Below are 16,432 nucleotides of genomic sequence, written 5' to 3'. Positions count from 1 at the left end.
TAACGCTGCCATGACGTTCAGGCGTCAACGGCAGAGAGTAGAGGTACGAGGAAGCGGAGGAGGAGGAGAAGGAGGAGGAGGAGGAGGAGGAGGAGGAGGAGGAGGAGGACGGACCTGTATGCCCTTCCCATGTCTCTTTGATTCCTTCCATTCGCCCTCGTACTCATCTCCTACCGCGTCATGTCAGTCAGAGGCAGCAGAGAGCAGAGGGCCTCACCTGAAGGATACTTGCAGGTCCCCTGCCCCTCCATCGCGTTGCCCCGCCAGTTTCCCTCCCACGTGTAGCCCTAAAGAACGTGAGGAGCAAGAGGAGCAGGAGCAGCAGGAGCAGGAGCAGGAGCAGGAGCAGGAGCAGGAGCAGGAGCAGGAGGATAGAAACTACCTCTACTTGTACGAGCTTCCCTTGGCCGAATCTCTTACCATCCCGGAATTCCCCAGAGAACTTGTCGCCTGCGTGAACATGAGGGAGGGGAGAGCTCGATCCGCCTCCTCTGACCGTTCTGGTAACGGCAGTTCCCCTTCCCATGGCACTTCCCCTCCTGCCACTCCCCCTCGTAGATCATTCTGCCAGCGAAGGTCACACGGGCAGCAGCGACAAGCAGCAGGAGCATCACTTGTCCTTGAGCACAAGCCTCCCATGCCTGCTCGCAGAGTGTTAGAACCACCACAACCACAACCACCACCACCACCACCACCAGCAGGGCATCACCCGTGCATCTTGCCGTCTAGCCACGTTCCCTCGTAGACGTCGCCGTTGGACCAGGTGAAGGTGCCGGTCCCCTGCTTCTTCCCTCGCACCCACTCTCCGACGTAGACGTTCCTATCACCACGTCATCGACGAGGAGACGATCGTCTCTCTCACCCGTCGGAGAACGTGTATCGTCCCCGCCCGTCCATCAGCCCGTCCAGTACCTCGCCGTCGTAGAAGTCGTTGTTGTCCAGCTGCATCGAGACCTGCAGATTTGGTTACCTGCAAACAGACTAGCAAGCTGATGAAGTGAGAGATGAGGGAGGAGGGAGGAGGAGGAGACGAGGGAAAGGAGGTGAGAAGGAGGGGGAGATGAGAAAAGAGGGAGAGAGAGATGAGGTTGGTAGGGAGAGGAAGCAGGCATGCCTTCTCGCGCGGACGATCGTCGTTGGGCCACTCATCTACAACAAACGAATCCTGTCCGCAAGTCAAACGACTCTCCCTGACGCAACAGCACCAGGTCTCACAAGGTTTTCTGGCGGCCCCTTGTCTGCTTCCTCCTCGACTGTGCAATCAGCCATGGACGAGAGTAGGGCCTTCTCATCGAGCAGCGCCTCCATGCCGGGAGCCGTCCTGGGAGGCAAAGGTGTGAAGAGAGTTTCAATGGACAGGTGGGATACTTATACGCGTCCTCTCCGTCAATCTGATAAGAGTCAGGGACCTTGCAACGACCATGAAAGGATCATCCCACCAGCATGTCGTCGTCTCCCCGCCACAGCGCCAGGTCGGTCTCAAGGTCGGTCACCTCAAACCCCACGTCTCCTCGCAAATGATCGCTCCCACTTTTCAAGACCCACTCTCTGTCAGCCTACCTCCCTGTTGCTTGCTCTACTCACTGCCTCATCCTCTCACTAGCTTGTCATCTTGTCCTCTCCTCTCCTTCTCTCTCTTTCCTCGTTCATGGCTGTCGCCACAACCCGTCGCTTCACACCATGACACGTCCGACAGGAACAAGGTACCAAGCTCGCCGGAGAGCAATAGCATATCAAATGTAAAAGACAGCAATTTCTCATTAGTGATCTTTATCACTCAAGTAGATTTGGCACCAGGACTGAGTATGAGGGTGATGAAAATGTGTTGGTTGGGCGTGATCCGGGATGCGCATGGCAGGAGTCGCAATGATGTGGTTGGTGGCGACGGGGATGGCGATGAAGGAGGAGCCGATGAAGAAGGAGCCGATGAAGGAGATGGCGATGAAGGAGGAGCCGATGCTGAGGTGAGAGAGAGAGAGAAAAGGGAGGAGAGAGAAGAGAGAGGCGGGAGATAGCGGAAAGCGGGGAGCGATAAGGGGGATGGCAGTAGGGAGGGAGGGAGGGAGGGAGGGAGGGATTGTGGGTGGGTGGGTGCGTGCGTGGGTGGGAGAAGGAGGGAGGGAGGGAGGGAGGGAGGGAGAAGGGACTAGGATGATAGAACGAGGGGCTGATAGTAGGGGAGAGTGATCGTAGAGAAGGCAGAACTGAGGAAGGAGGGGAACGAACTATGGGAGGAAAGAAGTAAGGGGAAGAAGATGAAAGAGTATCACTGATGTCTGCTGAATTTTCACGGCCCCAGGTTACGGGGTGGAGGTAAGAAGACGACAGAGGCGAATGCAGACGACCACTCGGGAGATTCAGACACGAAGCACTCGACCTGGCAAGCAGCATTTCGTCGGAGTTATGGAAGTTTTGGAGAGGGTATGACAAACAAGTTCAGAAATTCTGCAGAGTTGGCAAAGATATTCCACGAGAAGTTGTCCTCCCACGAAGGATCCGACGATGCGTCTGGGACCGGCGATGGTGAGGCGTCGACGATGAAGATGAAGGATGTGGACGAAGAAGCATCCTCACAGCACAGAAGCGATGCAAAGCAACATGCCAAGAAGAAGACGAAGAGGAAAGAGCTAAAAGGCGCATCAAAACCGGGCAAGCGTAAGAATAGGGACATGGAAGACAGCACTAGTGAAGACGAAGTTGACGATGAGAGCTTGGAAGATGATGGAAGTGAGCAGTGATATAGTTTGAACTTCAGTTCTGATGTCCCTTGTCGCAACAGGGTCGAGCCAATCCTTGAGAGGAGATGAGGAAGAAAGTGAGCTTGAGAGCAAGAAGAAACGAATAGCAGAGCTGATGCAAGAGATAGAGGTACTCGTTGTGCTCGTCCTCCTGCTCCCCGTCCCCCTCCTCCGCTGTGTAAAGGACTCATTCCGAGACATTTGCAGAACTTGAGGAAGCTGAAAGAGCAGAAGATCATAGAGAAGAAGATCGGAAATGCTCAGCCTAACAAGGAGGCGGATGCAAAGATGGCGAGGCTGGAACGAGGCGCAAGCAAACGCAAAGACAGCATGTCCTGTTCAGAAGGGGAAGAGGAGCAGGAAGACGAGGATGATGATGATGATGATGATGATGAGGTGAACGACCTAGTCCATATCTCTGAAGTCGCGTCGTGATGCTCAGCACATTCATATTTTTGACGTGGCATGACATGATGAAAAATGTGATGTGAGGTGATGTAAGGAAATATGATTTGATATCACGACCCACGTCATGCCAACCGATCGTGTGATGTATCTTCTGGTCTGACATCTGACTTTCAGAACGAAGACCCTGAGTTGGAATCTCTCATTCAGGTACACTGACTTTTGACAGAGATGGGCCATACCTTGACTTTCATTCCCTCTTGCAGCAACAAACATCGCAAACAAGCGCTGCCTTTGCCACCCTGGTGAGCCAATCGTTTGGTCTGAACTGACTCTCACCAAGGCATGGCAGACGGAAGATTTCATCGGCACAGAACTTCCGCCTCCTCCCATGCAGGACGATGATTTCAAGGAGCAGTCAGCTGTGAAGATTGTGAGGTGATACATTTCGGGGTTTTATGTTCCAGTGTATTGATGAGGACGAGGACGCAAATGAAGATGGAGATTCTCATGATGATGTAGATTATTTAGACCAACACTTCAGAAGAAGGAGGGGGGGGGAGGTGGGGGGAAGATAATGATTTTGTTTCTTCAGTAATCTGCCGGAGAGGGAAAGGCCCTTCCGTTGTATGTACGACGGCAGCTACTTTGCAACAGCCCAGGAGATGCTTGATCACATAGAGAAGCAGCGAGTGCGGGTAGGACTTGCTCTTGAGATGCTTCGCTTCGCCTGTGACGGAGAGCTCGCAGGTTTTCAACAGACTGAAACCAGGCGACGACACTTTCTTTCCGAGGTCCGAAAGCGGAGGAGAGGGAGGGGATGAACCTGTCGCTCCAGGTCGAGGATGCAGTTTCAGATCGAGAAGGCAGAAACCAACCAAAGGAAGACTGAGGAGCACAGGTACCAGCCTGCTGGTATGCAGGAAGAGTTGAGGTCACTCGTTCTGCGGCGCAGGCAGAGGATGAAGGAACTGGCAGCGGTAAGGAAGGCGAGCAAGGGCAAGTGGAAGCCGGACTCGCAGAGGCTGCGAGAGGACTCGGCGATCAACAAGTGACTTGACTTGCTCCCTGCCTCTTCTTGCATGACATGCAATTTTACCTCCAAGGCGAGAAAAGCCGTCGAAGAAACATGTGAGGCGGTTTGAGAGGACGGCAAGGGACTCGGGGGTGAGGAAACGGTGGAACGAGGGGTTGACGTTGAAGAAACTATCCTCTCTCTCCTCCAAGATGTACACGTAGACCCGCCCACTGCCCGCATGGATCCACCCGGAGAAGTCAGACTATCCTAGCAAGTTTGATAATGTACATTGAAACTCCCCTTGTTGTCACCCGCCCCAATTCTTGTGCCTCATGACTCGAAGCTCAAACTCTGATTATCCGCGTTGCTCGTCGGTCGAGCGTACCACTTGCCGTTCCAGAAGCTCATCTGAACATACGACGGCATCTCTGCGACTTCAACATCAGCGTCTGATCCCACACCCCGCACTTGTCAAGTTCCTACCGCAGAACCACAACCTGTCCCCTGCCTCCAGCTCCTCCGACGTGCAGACCCTGGAGCAGATCGTCAGAGCGACGAGCGGACAGCGTCAGCCTCCTCCTCACATTTTGTGCGTCACCTTCTCTCGCGAGATGAGAGGCGAGGTCAGCACGACTCCCCCACTCCGAACCTGTCAAGTGGCAATCAGCAGGGAGGGTCGTAGGGGGTGACTTGACCCACGAGCTCGATCGGCCCATCCATGCTCTCGTGCGAGAGGAGAAGACCGACGCCCTTGCAGTTGTTGAGCTCGATGAAGGGAGACTCCCCGCCGACCACCAGGACTATGTCCTGCAGCAGCAGGACAAAGTCAGTAGGAGCTTCGACCCCGTGTGGGGCTCGACAGGAGGAAGGAACCTCGCAGTTGAAGAGGACAATCTCGTACAGCACACACTCCGTCACCACCTGGAAGAGAATGTGAGGTCGCCATCTCACTCAGCTTGCAGAATACCTTGAGCTTCTTGCAGTTCTCAACGAGTACCTGAGGGGATGAACGTGGCGCAAGGGTCAAATCTCGGTTGAAGGCGCGCATACCATGGTACCTTCCCGGCGATCGGCTGTATCCTAATGCAGAAATATTCTTCCCCTCCATCGCACTTGACGATCTCGACGTTCTCCTCCTTGGAGCAGTTCACCACCAGCTCGTTCTCTGTGCTCTCGTGCCCCTCCACGATCCACGTGTCTCCTCGGAGGATCAGCTTGGGGTGAGGCTTCTCGTCAGGGTCTCCAAGTTCGAGGAGGAGGAGGTGAAGCTCGTTGATCTCGTCGTTCAGCGCGGAGTTCTCCGTCCTCAACTTCTCCATCTCCTCATACACCCTCGAGATCTTCTCCTCCATTGCGATCAGTCCCCACCACCCCTGACCCCACCAATCTACCACCTCCACCCTTCTTTTCTTATACCCCACCATATTCTTCCCTTGAGCACCCAATAATACCCGTACTCAGTAGAGTCAATTGGTGGGTACCAGACATATAGTGAGTCTCATACCCACATCTGTGTACCCCCTACCTCCTTTTCCAACTACCCCTACCCTTCAAGGCAGACAAGACAAGAACTAGTCGTGCCCCAACAACTCGCAATCGGGAAGACATTTTGCAGATGAAAGCATAGTTGATTGTTTCAAGTCGCCGTGAAGAATATTCGTTCATGGTGATTTAATTTCAGAAAAAATCATCAAGCTGTACATGATATGCCTTGACCTCAACCTTCTGTTAATCCCTTCTTCTCGTCCTCCTCATCTGCCTTCCCGTCCCCCCCTTCCATGTCTCCCTCCTCCACAACTTCAGCAATTAAGATGTTCTGCTCCAAGTCAATGCTACTGTCCGAGGAAGTGTTCTCATGACATGTTGAAGATCCTTCCGAGCTGCTGTTTACAACTTGAACCTCGGTGGCTGAACCGTGCATAGAAGCATTGTGAAGAAGCGTGCCGTCAGCTTCTCCTCCCTCTTGGATGTAAGTATCCATCATCTTCTGTGTAAGCACACCGCCGTACCAGATCGTAAAGATCATTGCCGTCACCCCACAGATTGCTCCGATCAAGGTGTACAGATCCGTTCCCTCGGAAGTTGCTTGTGCCAGGGCGTCCCCAATCGCCAGGTTCAGCGTCGTGTGCCCAATCATTCCGATCTCAAAGCTGATCACGAAGGGCACAAAGGGGCAGGTCGATAGCGCGAAAAGAAACGCATGCACTCCGTAAGGCATTGGAACGAAGCACAGCAGTATGTTGATCTTGGCCGCTTCATACGTACTCTTCTCAATCCCAGCCATCATCGCCTTCCATATGATGTACTTCTGCATGTACTGATCAACTCTGCTCTTGAAGCCAATCCTCCCAATATAGTAAATCAATGCTGAAGATGTAAATATTGCAATTGTTTGGACAATCAAACCAAACCAGAAGCCATAAATATAGCCAACTGAGATACAGAAAGGACCATAAGGTAGCATAACAGCCGAAGACAACGAGAACATCACCGAGTACCAAATAATACTGATAGGAATCTCGTTAACAAACCAATCTTTCGCTTCTATGATTGTTTCATAGATCTGCGTTCCACAAATCGCTCCCAAACCAATGAATAACAGTATTCCGATCAACGCCCACCATATTTGAGGATCAATATTCGAAATTTTCTGCCATACGCTTTGTTCATGTTGCTCTTGGTCTTTTAGCTTGGTGCTCTTACAAGAATCTTGCACCACGATTTTGACTTCGTCCACTTCCTCAAGTTTGACAAATGCAGTGTTGCGCAAGGCATTTCCCTCCTTGCCAGTTACCTTTTCTGTTTGCAGATTTGATCTGGATTCAGTTTCAATAACGCCAGCATCCCTATTGGCTTGAAGATCAATTTCTTCCATGGGACAATCCATGTTCACGAGGGAAATCTCCAGTTTTTATGATTCTCTCAACAGCATGCTCCTTTCATGCTTCTGGCACAGCAATGAATCTGTCGTCGCGCACGAGATGAATTGTTGGTCCAATTCCTGTTGAGATGGTCCAGATGATGTGGTAATTTCGATCAACTCCACAAAACACTAGGAAATTCCCTTGATCCGATTCGACCTGGTTGAACCAAGAATACCTTCCCTGCGCTGCTGGTATTCCAAGATCTCCTTTAACTGGATCTCGAAGCAGATGATGTTCTCCTATCAGCTACCTGCTCGACCCTGAACCGCCTGACGCCTCTTTCTTCGTTCCTCCTCTTTTCCTCCAATGCTCCTCCAATGCCGCACTTTCCACCCTACCCCCTGAACCCTACCCCTTCAGATACGTTCCGTACCCCCACCCTCTCCAAATACACCCCTATCCCCCTACAAAAAAATATATGTACCTCCACCTCCTGTAAATGGTACCCCACCCATCAACCTAGACCCCACACCCCTTTGCTCTCCCCCGTACACCCTGCAAAATCTCCACGTTCCACCCTCTCGATCATGGACCCATAGCCAAACAACCTACCCGTGTAATTTCTACTTACAAAATGAAAAGTCTCAAGGGCTCCTACCCCCTATAGTCTACCTCATCATTATCTCTTTCCGATCATCGATGCAAAAAGGTCCTCCTTGCATCCTGGCACTTGTGGCCGTGTGACTTTCTACTACCCACGTGTATCTTGAATCATCTCTGCACCCCCACCATTGCCAAACTATCTTGACCACCCAACAAACACCCACCCCACCTTGATATACCCCACCCAGTTGTTTTGACCGAGTGGTCAGCAACGTATGTGACACCACCCGTACTGCCATCACCCCTTGCCACCTATGCCTACCACCCGTACTTTATGGAGCCTCCTCGCACGAACAGCAAGGTAAAACCAAAGTTGGTACCGATGACTACCCCACCCCACCCATCGGCGCAGCCTAAAAGTCCGACAGCCAGAACCACCCACAGGTTCTATTCCTCTACTCCAACATCCCTCCCGTACGACCCTCTTCATCACCGGTGGTGAGTACCACCACCCCTTCCGCCAACTCTCTTTGTTTGTACTACCCACCTATTTTCTGATTCAGATATGAGATGACAGTAGGGTCAGGGAAGAAGGGGTAGTGGAGAACAAAGGTAGTCATTGCTGCTTTTATTATGAACGTGCTCGCGTTGCCGTAGCGGCAACCGGGGGCTGCTCTCATATCAGGGGTGGGGTAGTGAGGGATCATCAATTTGGAGGGCGGGTCCTTAAACTTCAGTTGCAAAGTTCAAATTTGATGACGGGATCTGGGTCGCATCGTGGAACGAGGGTGGGTTATCCACGTCAAAAGATGGGGTCCATTCTGAATCGACGACTTTTTACAATGACACCTTCTAAACTCAAGGATCTTTTCCGAGGATGGAGAGGGGTACTTACAAGAGAGAATCCAGAGGGTGGGTCCCTCCAAAGAGGCCGTTTTTTCCCTTCAGTTTGAAATCTGGGATGTGCCCTTGGGGTGGGCTGGTGGGATTGACAAATTCCGGGGGGGTGGGTTTGAGGGCTCACGTTCCTCATCTTTAAAATACACTTTTGTACCATACCCCCTCAATCCCAATAAATCTCTCACGAATCAGGGGGTACTCTACGAATGGGGTCCTCATCCGTTGGGGTTGTAATAGAAGCGGAGGGGTACAATTTGGCAGGGGGAGGGGTAGTCTAGGGGTAGGGTGTCCTGATGAGAAGTCACTTTTTTCCGGAATGACTAGTCAGGTCCCTTCAACGGAGGTCAGGTCCCCCCGTCACATCCCCCGAGGTCGCGGCAGACCATGAGTCAAAGGCGTGACGGCTGTCGTGGTCCCATCGGACCGCCGGGAGGCCCTGAGGGTCGCGCGATCCGATGATGAGTCACTCAGTGAACTTCGGAACTTGTTCTCGCTGTCTTTTCTCTCAGTTCTCGCCGTGCGGTCCGATCAGGCGTGTCCCGGGGCCGGATGTTCCGAAAGTTCCTCAGCGGCGCGCTGTTAAGTGCCAAGGTATCAGTTAAGTTTGGCGGCGGGACAGCAGTCGGCGCCGGGATTAGGTTTGGTTCTCGCTGTCTTTTCTAACTTGCAAGCCTCCGGAAACGGCTGCGCTGGATGGTCTCTCAGGCTCGCGGCCTCGCAAGACGTCTCAGGTGATCCGACTTGCTAACGCATCCGGTCCAGCCTCGAATCTTTCGTCAGCTCAAGGCCCGAGTCCCGGGCTGGCCCGGAGTACCCGTACCGGCGTGTCCGCTTCGCCGAGGCTGGCCCCCGGGATTGTCCTGCGTTTGCCGGGCCCGGGGGAAGTTTGGTTCTCGCTGTCTTTTCGAGTCTCTTCTCAGTCTCGCCGCCCGTTTGGCCAGTGCGACAGCCTGTGTCAAAGTCAAGGCTCTCGCTGAGGCTCGACTCTCCTGATTGTCGGACGGTCCTCAGCGGCTAGTACTGCCAGGGGATGAAGTTCAAGTTTTAACTTAACTTTGAGTAAAGGAAGTCCTCCGGTACTGATCTTTGACTTTGAGTAAAGCCGCAGTCACTAGTAGGCTACGCCGGACTCGGAATCATGCGGCGAACTGAACCGTGAAGGGGCCCCGGGCCCGCCCCGGAGTGCCGCAGTGCCGGGTCTGATCAACTTGCCAAGTTTGCAACCGTAACGGTCGCTGAGTAAATGTAACGGCTTATCAAGTTCCTTTCAAGTTTGTGCAACGCCATCTTGACTGAGAGACTCATCGCCATGCGGCTACCGCTGTGTCCGACGGTCGCCCCTGTCACCGTGTGAGCGGCGGCGGCTGTGAGACTGGCGGCATGCCACGGTGTCAAGCCTTGAAGCTTTGAGGTCCTGGTGCTCGGAGCATGATCTCAGGGCCTCGCACGCCCGGTACGGCACTTGTCCTGAGACTTCAGCCTGCAAGTTGATATCACGCGGCCCGGCTTCCAACGGGAACCGCGATGACAGAGACTTCTGAACCTCGAAAGGCTCCTCAAACCGTAACAGCAGCAGCAGCAGCAGCAGCAGCAGCAGCAGCAGCAGCAGCAGCAGCAGCAGCAGCAGCAGCAGCAGCAACGACAACAACAACATCCTGCTCTACCACCTGCACAATGGCATTTGACTTCCATTCGTTGACGATGTTTCTGATCAGCTTCTCAATCTACTGCTCAACGCAGGTTCCAACCCCCCACTGGGAAGTGCGCTTCTTGTCTCCTGACGCTCCTGATGCAGTATCAGACCATTCATGGGGGGGACAGTGGCGAGCTGATCGTGGCAGGTGAGACAGCAGCAAAGTTGTGCCTGTACTCTGATGTCCTTCCTAGCTTGCACCCTGGGCATCCCGCACCCTCCTGGTTACCCTCTGCATACGGTGAAGCGTCAAGGGGAGGATCGAGGTGCCGAGCTCATTCGCTTCCGAGCAGGTTCTGGGGCATTTCTTGCTTTCATGGCTCCCCTGCGGCACGCCAGCAGGTGGTGTCATCATCGAGGACAAGCAGGAGGCATCTGATCTCCCTGGACAGCCAAGGTTGCTCTGCTGTCGGGCCTGTCCTCGGCAGCTTCAGCAGCTCTCATCTTCAGCACTGTGAGACGACTCGCTACCGATATCACTAGGAAACGTCGCAGTGACCTTGTAAGGTGCACCATGCTCGTGGTCTGTGCTGACGTGTCATGCGAGGGCTCAACAACACCTTGGGATGATCTCGAGGTCATCCTCTGCTCCTCAGCCCTGATCCTCCACGTCCTTGTCTGAAGCAGCGCAGGTAACAGTCACCACAAGAGCGATCGCGCTCTCCTCAGCTTACCTCTCCGCGGGCTTCTATGCCTTCTGTCCGCTGGTATGGTCTCACAGCGTGCAGGCTGAGGTGAGACGTTGATTGTCCTTGTGAGAAGACGGAAGGGGAAGTGGCAGTTGTTGTCATCTTCGTGTCTTCCTTGTATCATAGTATCATGTATCTGACAGGTTTTCGCTCTCAACAACCTGTTTGTCTCCTGCTTGATCAAGATGACATGCGATCACCTGCTGGAGCCTGGCGGCCTTCCCCTCGTCCCCTATGTCGGCTCCTTCGTCTTCGGAGTGAGCATGACGAACCAGCACATAATCCTCTTCGTGGCTCTCCCTCTTGCCTGTGGTGTCTTGTATCACAGCAGGAAGCGGATGATGCGGGTGCGTTCATCACAATGCAATTCTACATACCCGACCTCTTCTTGGCTGTTGCTTCTCTTGCTCGTTCTTCTGCTCCTCCAACAGATTCTCTTCCTCCTTCTCATCGTCAGAATCTTCACAACATGCTCCGACGCCTCTTGAGATGACTTCAGGTATCGTGCTTGGTCACGATCCTCTTCTATTTTCTTCTCGGCCTCTCCCCCTACCTCTACTTGGCCCTCGCTGCTCAGAATCCCCCGCGTGGCGCATGGGGCGACACGTCGACATGGCGTGGGATGGTAAGACAGACGAGAGGGCAAGCTGAGCAAGTAAGACGGCAGGGCTGACTGACTCTGTCCAGGTCAAACATGTCCTCCGCGAGGAATATGGGACGTGGAAGTTGTTTGCAGGAAGTGACGGGGAGCGGCAAGGGTGGGAGAGCCTGAGGAAAGGAGTTGGTCTTGACGCACGCTAGATGATGCCTTGTCTGATCTGATCATGATCAGGTCTATTCTTGTGCGACCTTCCTGTCCAGACTGGTCACGTCGGCGTCTTGCTCGCTCTTGTTGGGTGCTGGGAGATGCTGCGATGTCGGAGGACGCGAGGTACTTGCTCCAAGATCAGGAGGCTAGGAGAGCAGAGCATAACCTGTGACGTGTCAGCGCTGGGCTGGACATTGTTTGCGTCCTGGATGAACTTCTTGCTCTGCTTTCACTCCCTTGCCAACCTCCCTCTCTCCCACGTCACACTCAGTGAATTGTGATGACTTGACTTGTTGGGGTCCACCGTGATGTGTCGTGGAAGGTACAGGAAGGTTCACTCGCGCTTCTGGATGCAACTCTACTGTTTCATCCATCTCTACGGTCACCTGATGTTGTTTCCTCCTCCTCTGAATCCTCCTCGTCTAGTTGGTGTTGGCTTCGCCCTCCTAGCGAGTTCTGCTGCCGACTGGATGGAAGGAATGCGAAGACAAGAGGTGAAAAAAGAATGATGAGAGTCGAGGAGATGAGAACTGGTGTGTTGGTGTTAGTGATGATGGGGAGAGGCAAAAGGACAGGAGAGACATAAGGCGAGGATCGTGAGGAGGAGGAGGAGGAGGAGGAGGGAGGGAGGGGGAGGGGGGGGAGAGGAGGGGGAGGAGGAAGCATTGACGTGTTCGTTTCAAGTTTCTCGTCATTTCGGTCGGTTTGCTGGGCATGTCATTTCAGATTGCGACGAACTGGAAGGCATGCGACAAGAGCCGCGATTGGACGTTGTGGGAGGTGATATATGAAGAGAGGAGCAGGAGAGGGAGACAGAGGAGCAGGCGGGGAGGAGCGTTTGGTAGTGATCGCGGCGGTGGCGGATGCTGTGGGGAGGAGGAGAATGAGAGGAGAACCCTCCAGGTCGGGCACGACATGTTGAGCGCAGTGCCGGAGGGAGGAGTCGTGCTAGTCAAGGTAGAGTCCAACTCTCAGGTTTCTTCCTCCGTCATGCTGTGCAGGGGGACCTGCAGACCAACATCATCCGCTACCTCATGGAGTGCGAACATGCCCGGCCTGACGTCCAGCAACTCGACCTCTCGCATATCAGGCAACGTTGAGTTGTGCTGCTCCCTCACTCCCTCCCTCACTCCCTCCCTCACTCACTCACTCGCTCGCTCGCTCGCTCGCTCGCTCGCTCTCGCGTCTCGAGTCTCTCTTCCCCCCCCTCTCCTCGAGCCCTCTTGAAGACGCTTTCCCCTTCCTGTCTCCGACGTGATCTTCCCCCAGCTAACTCGATCTCATCATCATCATCATCATCATCATCATCATCATCATACTGTCATACCATCTCCTTCATGTCACTGACTCGTCTCCTCACAGCTACGAATGGTTCAATACACGTCAAGCAAGCATTCATCACCTTAACTTGACCTTCCCTGGTCGACGATTCACTCGTCTCTCCCCCCCCCCTCAGGTTCCTCCTCCTTCTCCTCCACCTTCAGCGTCTCACTAGGTAAGCAGGGAGCCTACAACCTCAGCCAACTTCTCCGGGCAAACAGGTTCTGCGAGCTCAAGCCTCCTCCTCCTCCTCCCTCACCTTCCCCAGCGCTACCCACGTCTTCCTCCTCAGCAGCGGGCTGGAGGCATTGGACCCTTCCTTGTCGTACGTCCTCCCCTCCTTCGACTTGCTGACTGAGCTGAGACGAGCAAAGGAAACGACATGCCATCGTCCCCTCAGGAATGCTTAGCCGTATCTCCTCCTCCCCCCCTCCTCCTCGCGAGTTGCTGCTCGACTCCTCTCTCCGCCTACCCAGGTTGCCGGAGGGAGGGAGGGAGTGGGACGCAGGTGAGGAGCAGCAGCTGCTGGCCATCTTGACTCGCATGGGAGGCTCGTGGGAGCGGATCGCGATGGTTGAAGTCATCAACTCCTTCATGCAGGTCCCTCCTCAACTTCTGCTGTCTCTACCTGACATTCGAGTAGTTGTCGTCGCACCTCCTCCTTCACTTCCCTCCTCCTGCTGCTTCTCCTGCTTCCTCTCGTCCTTCTAGTGGGGTTCCCCGCTGCAAGGTCGCGTTCCCGTGCCTGGAGTCAGAGTGCAACGAGGAGGAGCGGGTGAACGCTCTCGACCCCGATGTCTGTGGAGTTGTCCCTGGTACTCCGCGAGGAGACGAGTGCAACCCAATCTTCCTGCAAGGGCGACCCCGTGCGGCATGCGCTTCCCATCTGACAGGAGAGTGCGGCAGGTGTCGAGAGATAATGGAAAAGGCGGGATGGAGGAGAGAAGCTCCGACGACCTGTGCTGCTCAGGTTCTCTTTCCTCGTCTGACCCTCTTCTCACACCGAACAAGATGATGGCATGCTCTTCCCGACATCTCCCCCACATCTCCAGTGCCATGCTCAAGAACCTCGCTGTGGCGTTCGAGAGCATGAGCGTTATGGAGGAAGGGGACGACTGGTACAAGCAGCAGCGGGTGAGGCAGGGAAGGAAAGGAGGGACACAAGTGTGAAAGTGCTGACAGATCAAAGCCTACAAGGCATACGCGATGCATGTGGCATGCCGGCGAGAGGAGGAGGCGAAAAGCGAGAGAGAAGGCGAAGAGATCGCTATGATCCAGCGATACCTCGAGGGGGAATCTCACGTTGTGACATGTCTTGGCAAGCAACACAAGTAAACCATCAAAGACTGAGTGACTTCACGGACATCCAGGCAGTCCAGCAGCTGCGATACTGTTGATGGTGCTGCATCCCACAGCCAGCCTGCCTTTGACCGATGGGTTTTTGTGCTGCAGTTTAGATTCAGATGAACATAATCGACAAGGCAAAGCTGACCAGGTACGCGAGGTTGGGATGAGACTTCATGAACGCGGCTTCAGAGGCTCTGTCTCCAAGCTTCGGAAGCTTCACTGCAAACCCCTGGGTAGTGCCTACGATCGATGGCTCCGGACATGACTTTGCTCGAGCCGCGCAGTTGCAGACCACTCCTGCATCTCTACTTCCAGCTAACGCGCAGTACTGGGCTTCATGCAGGTCTAGCGCACCTGCCTTGGAAACTGTGTAGTTGAGGAGGTGCATGGCATGATAGAACATCTCGACGAGGTACAGGTATCACTGTCAGCTTGTCTCACCGCACTGACAGCCTAGTGATTCATAACTCTGTCCCTCAGTTTGGTTGTCACTTCACAAGCAATCTGAGCAACTCTACCTGCTTCTCTCTATCTTCTTCTCCCTGTTTCACCTGTTTCTCTCTCTCTTCGGCTTGTTTGTGACCTGATGCTTCTGCCGACGGTTCGATACCCTCACGCCATTCACCCGATATAGCCGTCGTTTCCTTCCGTTACGCCCGCCGCCTTAGCACCCAGCAGGCCAGCCTCAGGGCCGGCGGCTCTAGTAGAGTCCGGTCCGGTCGCCGGGGCTCCGGGCCCGGCCGGGAGCGACAGCATGACGCTTGTCACATCTTAAAGTCACGGGGTCGTGATCATGGTAGGGTAGGGTGGAGGAGTAAATGAGGGGTACGTAAGTTGACATACTTGACTGAAGGTGGAGGGGTGGATTGCTGTAGGCGGTCGAATAGAGGGGTAGTCAACGGTAGGGTGTTCATGTCCGTTGGGGGTACAGGGAGATGGCAGGCGGATGAGGGGTGGGGTCATCATGATAGAAGGTGGGGGTGGGTGGTGTATTTTAACTTTGCCGTCATGGGGCAGGCGAACGTGAAGCAGGTGAGGCGATGGGAGGAAGCATGGATGCAGAGGAGGATGAAGGGGAAGGAAAATGGAGACGATATGACTGCAAGTCGTGAATTATCGGCAAGAGAAACACTATATAGAATGAAAGACAATGCTGATTATGTAGATGGAATCGAGACAGCTCGGATCTTGTGAAACAGTAGGATGGACGATGAAACCTGCTACGAGAAACCGCAGACCTCCTGTACTTGAGGATCTGTAACTAGCGAATTGAACTGGATCCTTCAGAGAGACGTCGAATGGAAACAGAAAATGCATGAGGAAGTGTGCAGGGATTTAGGAGGAACAGCACATGTCAGGAACATTGGAGCACGTAGTGATATTGGAACAAGGGGGGCGGGATAGTGTTAGAAGGATGCTAAGATAGGAAAGTGTCCACAATGCAGCAAGAGGGACTCAATCAGAGCCCGCAGGGCATTGCATGAGATCTTGGGGTATTTGAGTATCGTGCGCTGACATCAAAGTGCAGGATCTTAGAGGCAGAATGAACTTCAACAAAGTAGGCATCTTACAACAGCAAGAGAAGAAGACTTTGGATGAGCTGCACAACACCCGGAAGATGGAAAAGGACAGAAGAGATATGAAAGCTTCAAAGATTGAAAAGAGGCAGGCTGATGCTGACTGGCAAACTGCAAAAGAAGTGATAACGGAGTTCTGGAATTTGAAGGTGGTTGAACCTATTGAACAGATAACTGGTACTTTTCTATCATGCTTGTACGAAACCTCTGAATATCATTCAGGTATCAATCATTGTGTACCAAGCCATAGCAAAGAGGACAAATATTACGATGAAGATTGCGATGATGAAGACGAAGTCGAGCATGGATCGCAGAGTCAGCAATCTTAAGCTTCAAACGATGTGCGTTTGCTTTTGTACAGATTAACTTATCCATGGAGCTACGACATGTATCGAGCAACCAAATGTGTATCACGTCTGTATTTACAACGGAATTCTATCGTTAACTATGGCTACATCCACGTACACTGT

General features: G+C 53.5%; 6 protein-coding genes across 6 annotated transcripts in view; 2 read left to right on the top strand and 4 right to left on the bottom strand.

Moving 5' to 3' along the window:
• GUITHDRAFT_103448 (hypothetical protein) overlaps window positions 1-1,592 on the bottom strand; it is a gene marked incomplete at both ends in the record, with an annotated part of 2,613 nt that extends 1,021 nt beyond the window's left edge. Inside the window, 11 exons of the mRNA XM_005837781.1 lie at window positions 115-170; window positions 218-287; window positions 383-450; window positions 497-564; window positions 615-641; window positions 710-820; window positions 863-954; window positions 1,216-1,321; window positions 1,369-1,391; window positions 1,440-1,530; window positions 1,585-1,592. Coding sequence (XP_005837838.1) covers window positions 115-170; window positions 218-287; window positions 383-450; window positions 497-564; window positions 615-641; window positions 710-820; window positions 863-954; window positions 1,216-1,321; window positions 1,369-1,391; window positions 1,440-1,530; window positions 1,585-1,592 — 720 coding nt within the window. The remainder of the gene's footprint in view (window positions 1-114; window positions 171-217; window positions 288-382; window positions 451-496; window positions 565-614; window positions 642-709; window positions 821-862; window positions 955-1,215; window positions 1,322-1,368; window positions 1,392-1,439; window positions 1,531-1,584) is intronic.
• A 253-nt stretch (window positions 1,593-1,845) lies between these two features.
• Window positions 1,846-4,198, top strand: GUITHDRAFT_134962 (hypothetical protein; the record flags this gene model as incomplete). Its single annotated transcript, XM_005837780.1, has 11 exons — window positions 1,846-1,964; window positions 2,300-2,727; window positions 2,780-2,868; window positions 2,946-3,134; window positions 3,321-3,353; window positions 3,410-3,448; window positions 3,487-3,581; window positions 3,739-3,841; window positions 3,894-3,937; window positions 3,982-4,044; window positions 4,099-4,198. 11 exons carry the CDS (start codon window positions 1,846-1,848, stop codon window positions 4,196-4,198), a joined length of 1,302 nt encoding a protein of 433 aa, XP_005837837.1.
• Window positions 4,199-4,491: 293 nt separating this feature from the next.
• On the bottom strand, window positions 4,492-5,536 carry GUITHDRAFT_161733 (hypothetical protein; the record flags this gene model as incomplete). The annotated part of the gene is made up of 7 exons (XM_005837779.1): window positions 5,220-5,536; window positions 5,129-5,158; window positions 5,035-5,082; window positions 4,861-4,968; window positions 4,746-4,810; window positions 4,645-4,694; window positions 4,492-4,589 (listed from the first exon to the last, which is right to left on the bottom strand). Exons 1-7 carry the CDS (start codon window positions 5,511-5,513, stop codon window positions 4,492-4,494), a joined length of 693 nt encoding a protein of 230 aa, XP_005837836.1. The 5' UTR covers window positions 5,514-5,536.
• A 342-nt stretch (window positions 5,537-5,878) lies between these two features.
• GUITHDRAFT_151095 (hypothetical protein) lies at window positions 5,879-6,592 on the bottom strand (the record flags this gene model as incomplete). The annotated part of the gene is made up of 1 exon (XM_005837778.1): window positions 5,879-6,592. A coding segment is annotated over one exon (714 nt), but the record flags the coding sequence as incomplete, so codon positions are not given.
• Window positions 6,593-14,337: 7,745 nt separating this feature from the next.
• On the bottom strand, window positions 14,338-14,966 carry GUITHDRAFT_151094 (hypothetical protein). Its single transcript, XM_005837777.1, has 2 exons — window positions 14,531-14,966; window positions 14,338-14,484 (listed from the first exon to the last, which is right to left on the bottom strand). Exons 1-2 carry the CDS (start codon window positions 14,786-14,788, stop codon window positions 14,395-14,397), a joined length of 348 nt encoding a protein of 115 aa, XP_005837834.1. The 5' UTR covers window positions 14,789-14,966; the 3' UTR covers window positions 14,338-14,394.
• A 900-nt stretch (window positions 14,967-15,866) lies between these two features.
• Window positions 15,867-16,429, top strand: GUITHDRAFT_151093 (hypothetical protein). Its single transcript, XM_005837776.1, has one exon. The coding sequence runs from the start codon at window positions 15,929-15,931 to the stop codon at window positions 16,289-16,291; it is 363 nt and encodes a 120-aa protein (XP_005837833.1). The 5' UTR covers window positions 15,867-15,928; the 3' UTR covers window positions 16,292-16,429.
• The last annotated feature ends 3 nt before the right edge of the window (window positions 16,430-16,432 follow it).

The sequence above is a fragment of the Guillardia theta genome (assembly GCF_000315625.1).
Source record: "Guillardia theta CCMP2712 unplaced genomic scaffold GUITHscaffold_13, whole genome shotgun sequence".
Classification (NCBI taxonomy): Eukaryota; class Cryptophyceae; order Pyrenomonadales; family Geminigeraceae; genus Guillardia; species Guillardia theta.
This window is presented reverse-complemented; position numbering and strand designations above follow the sequence as displayed.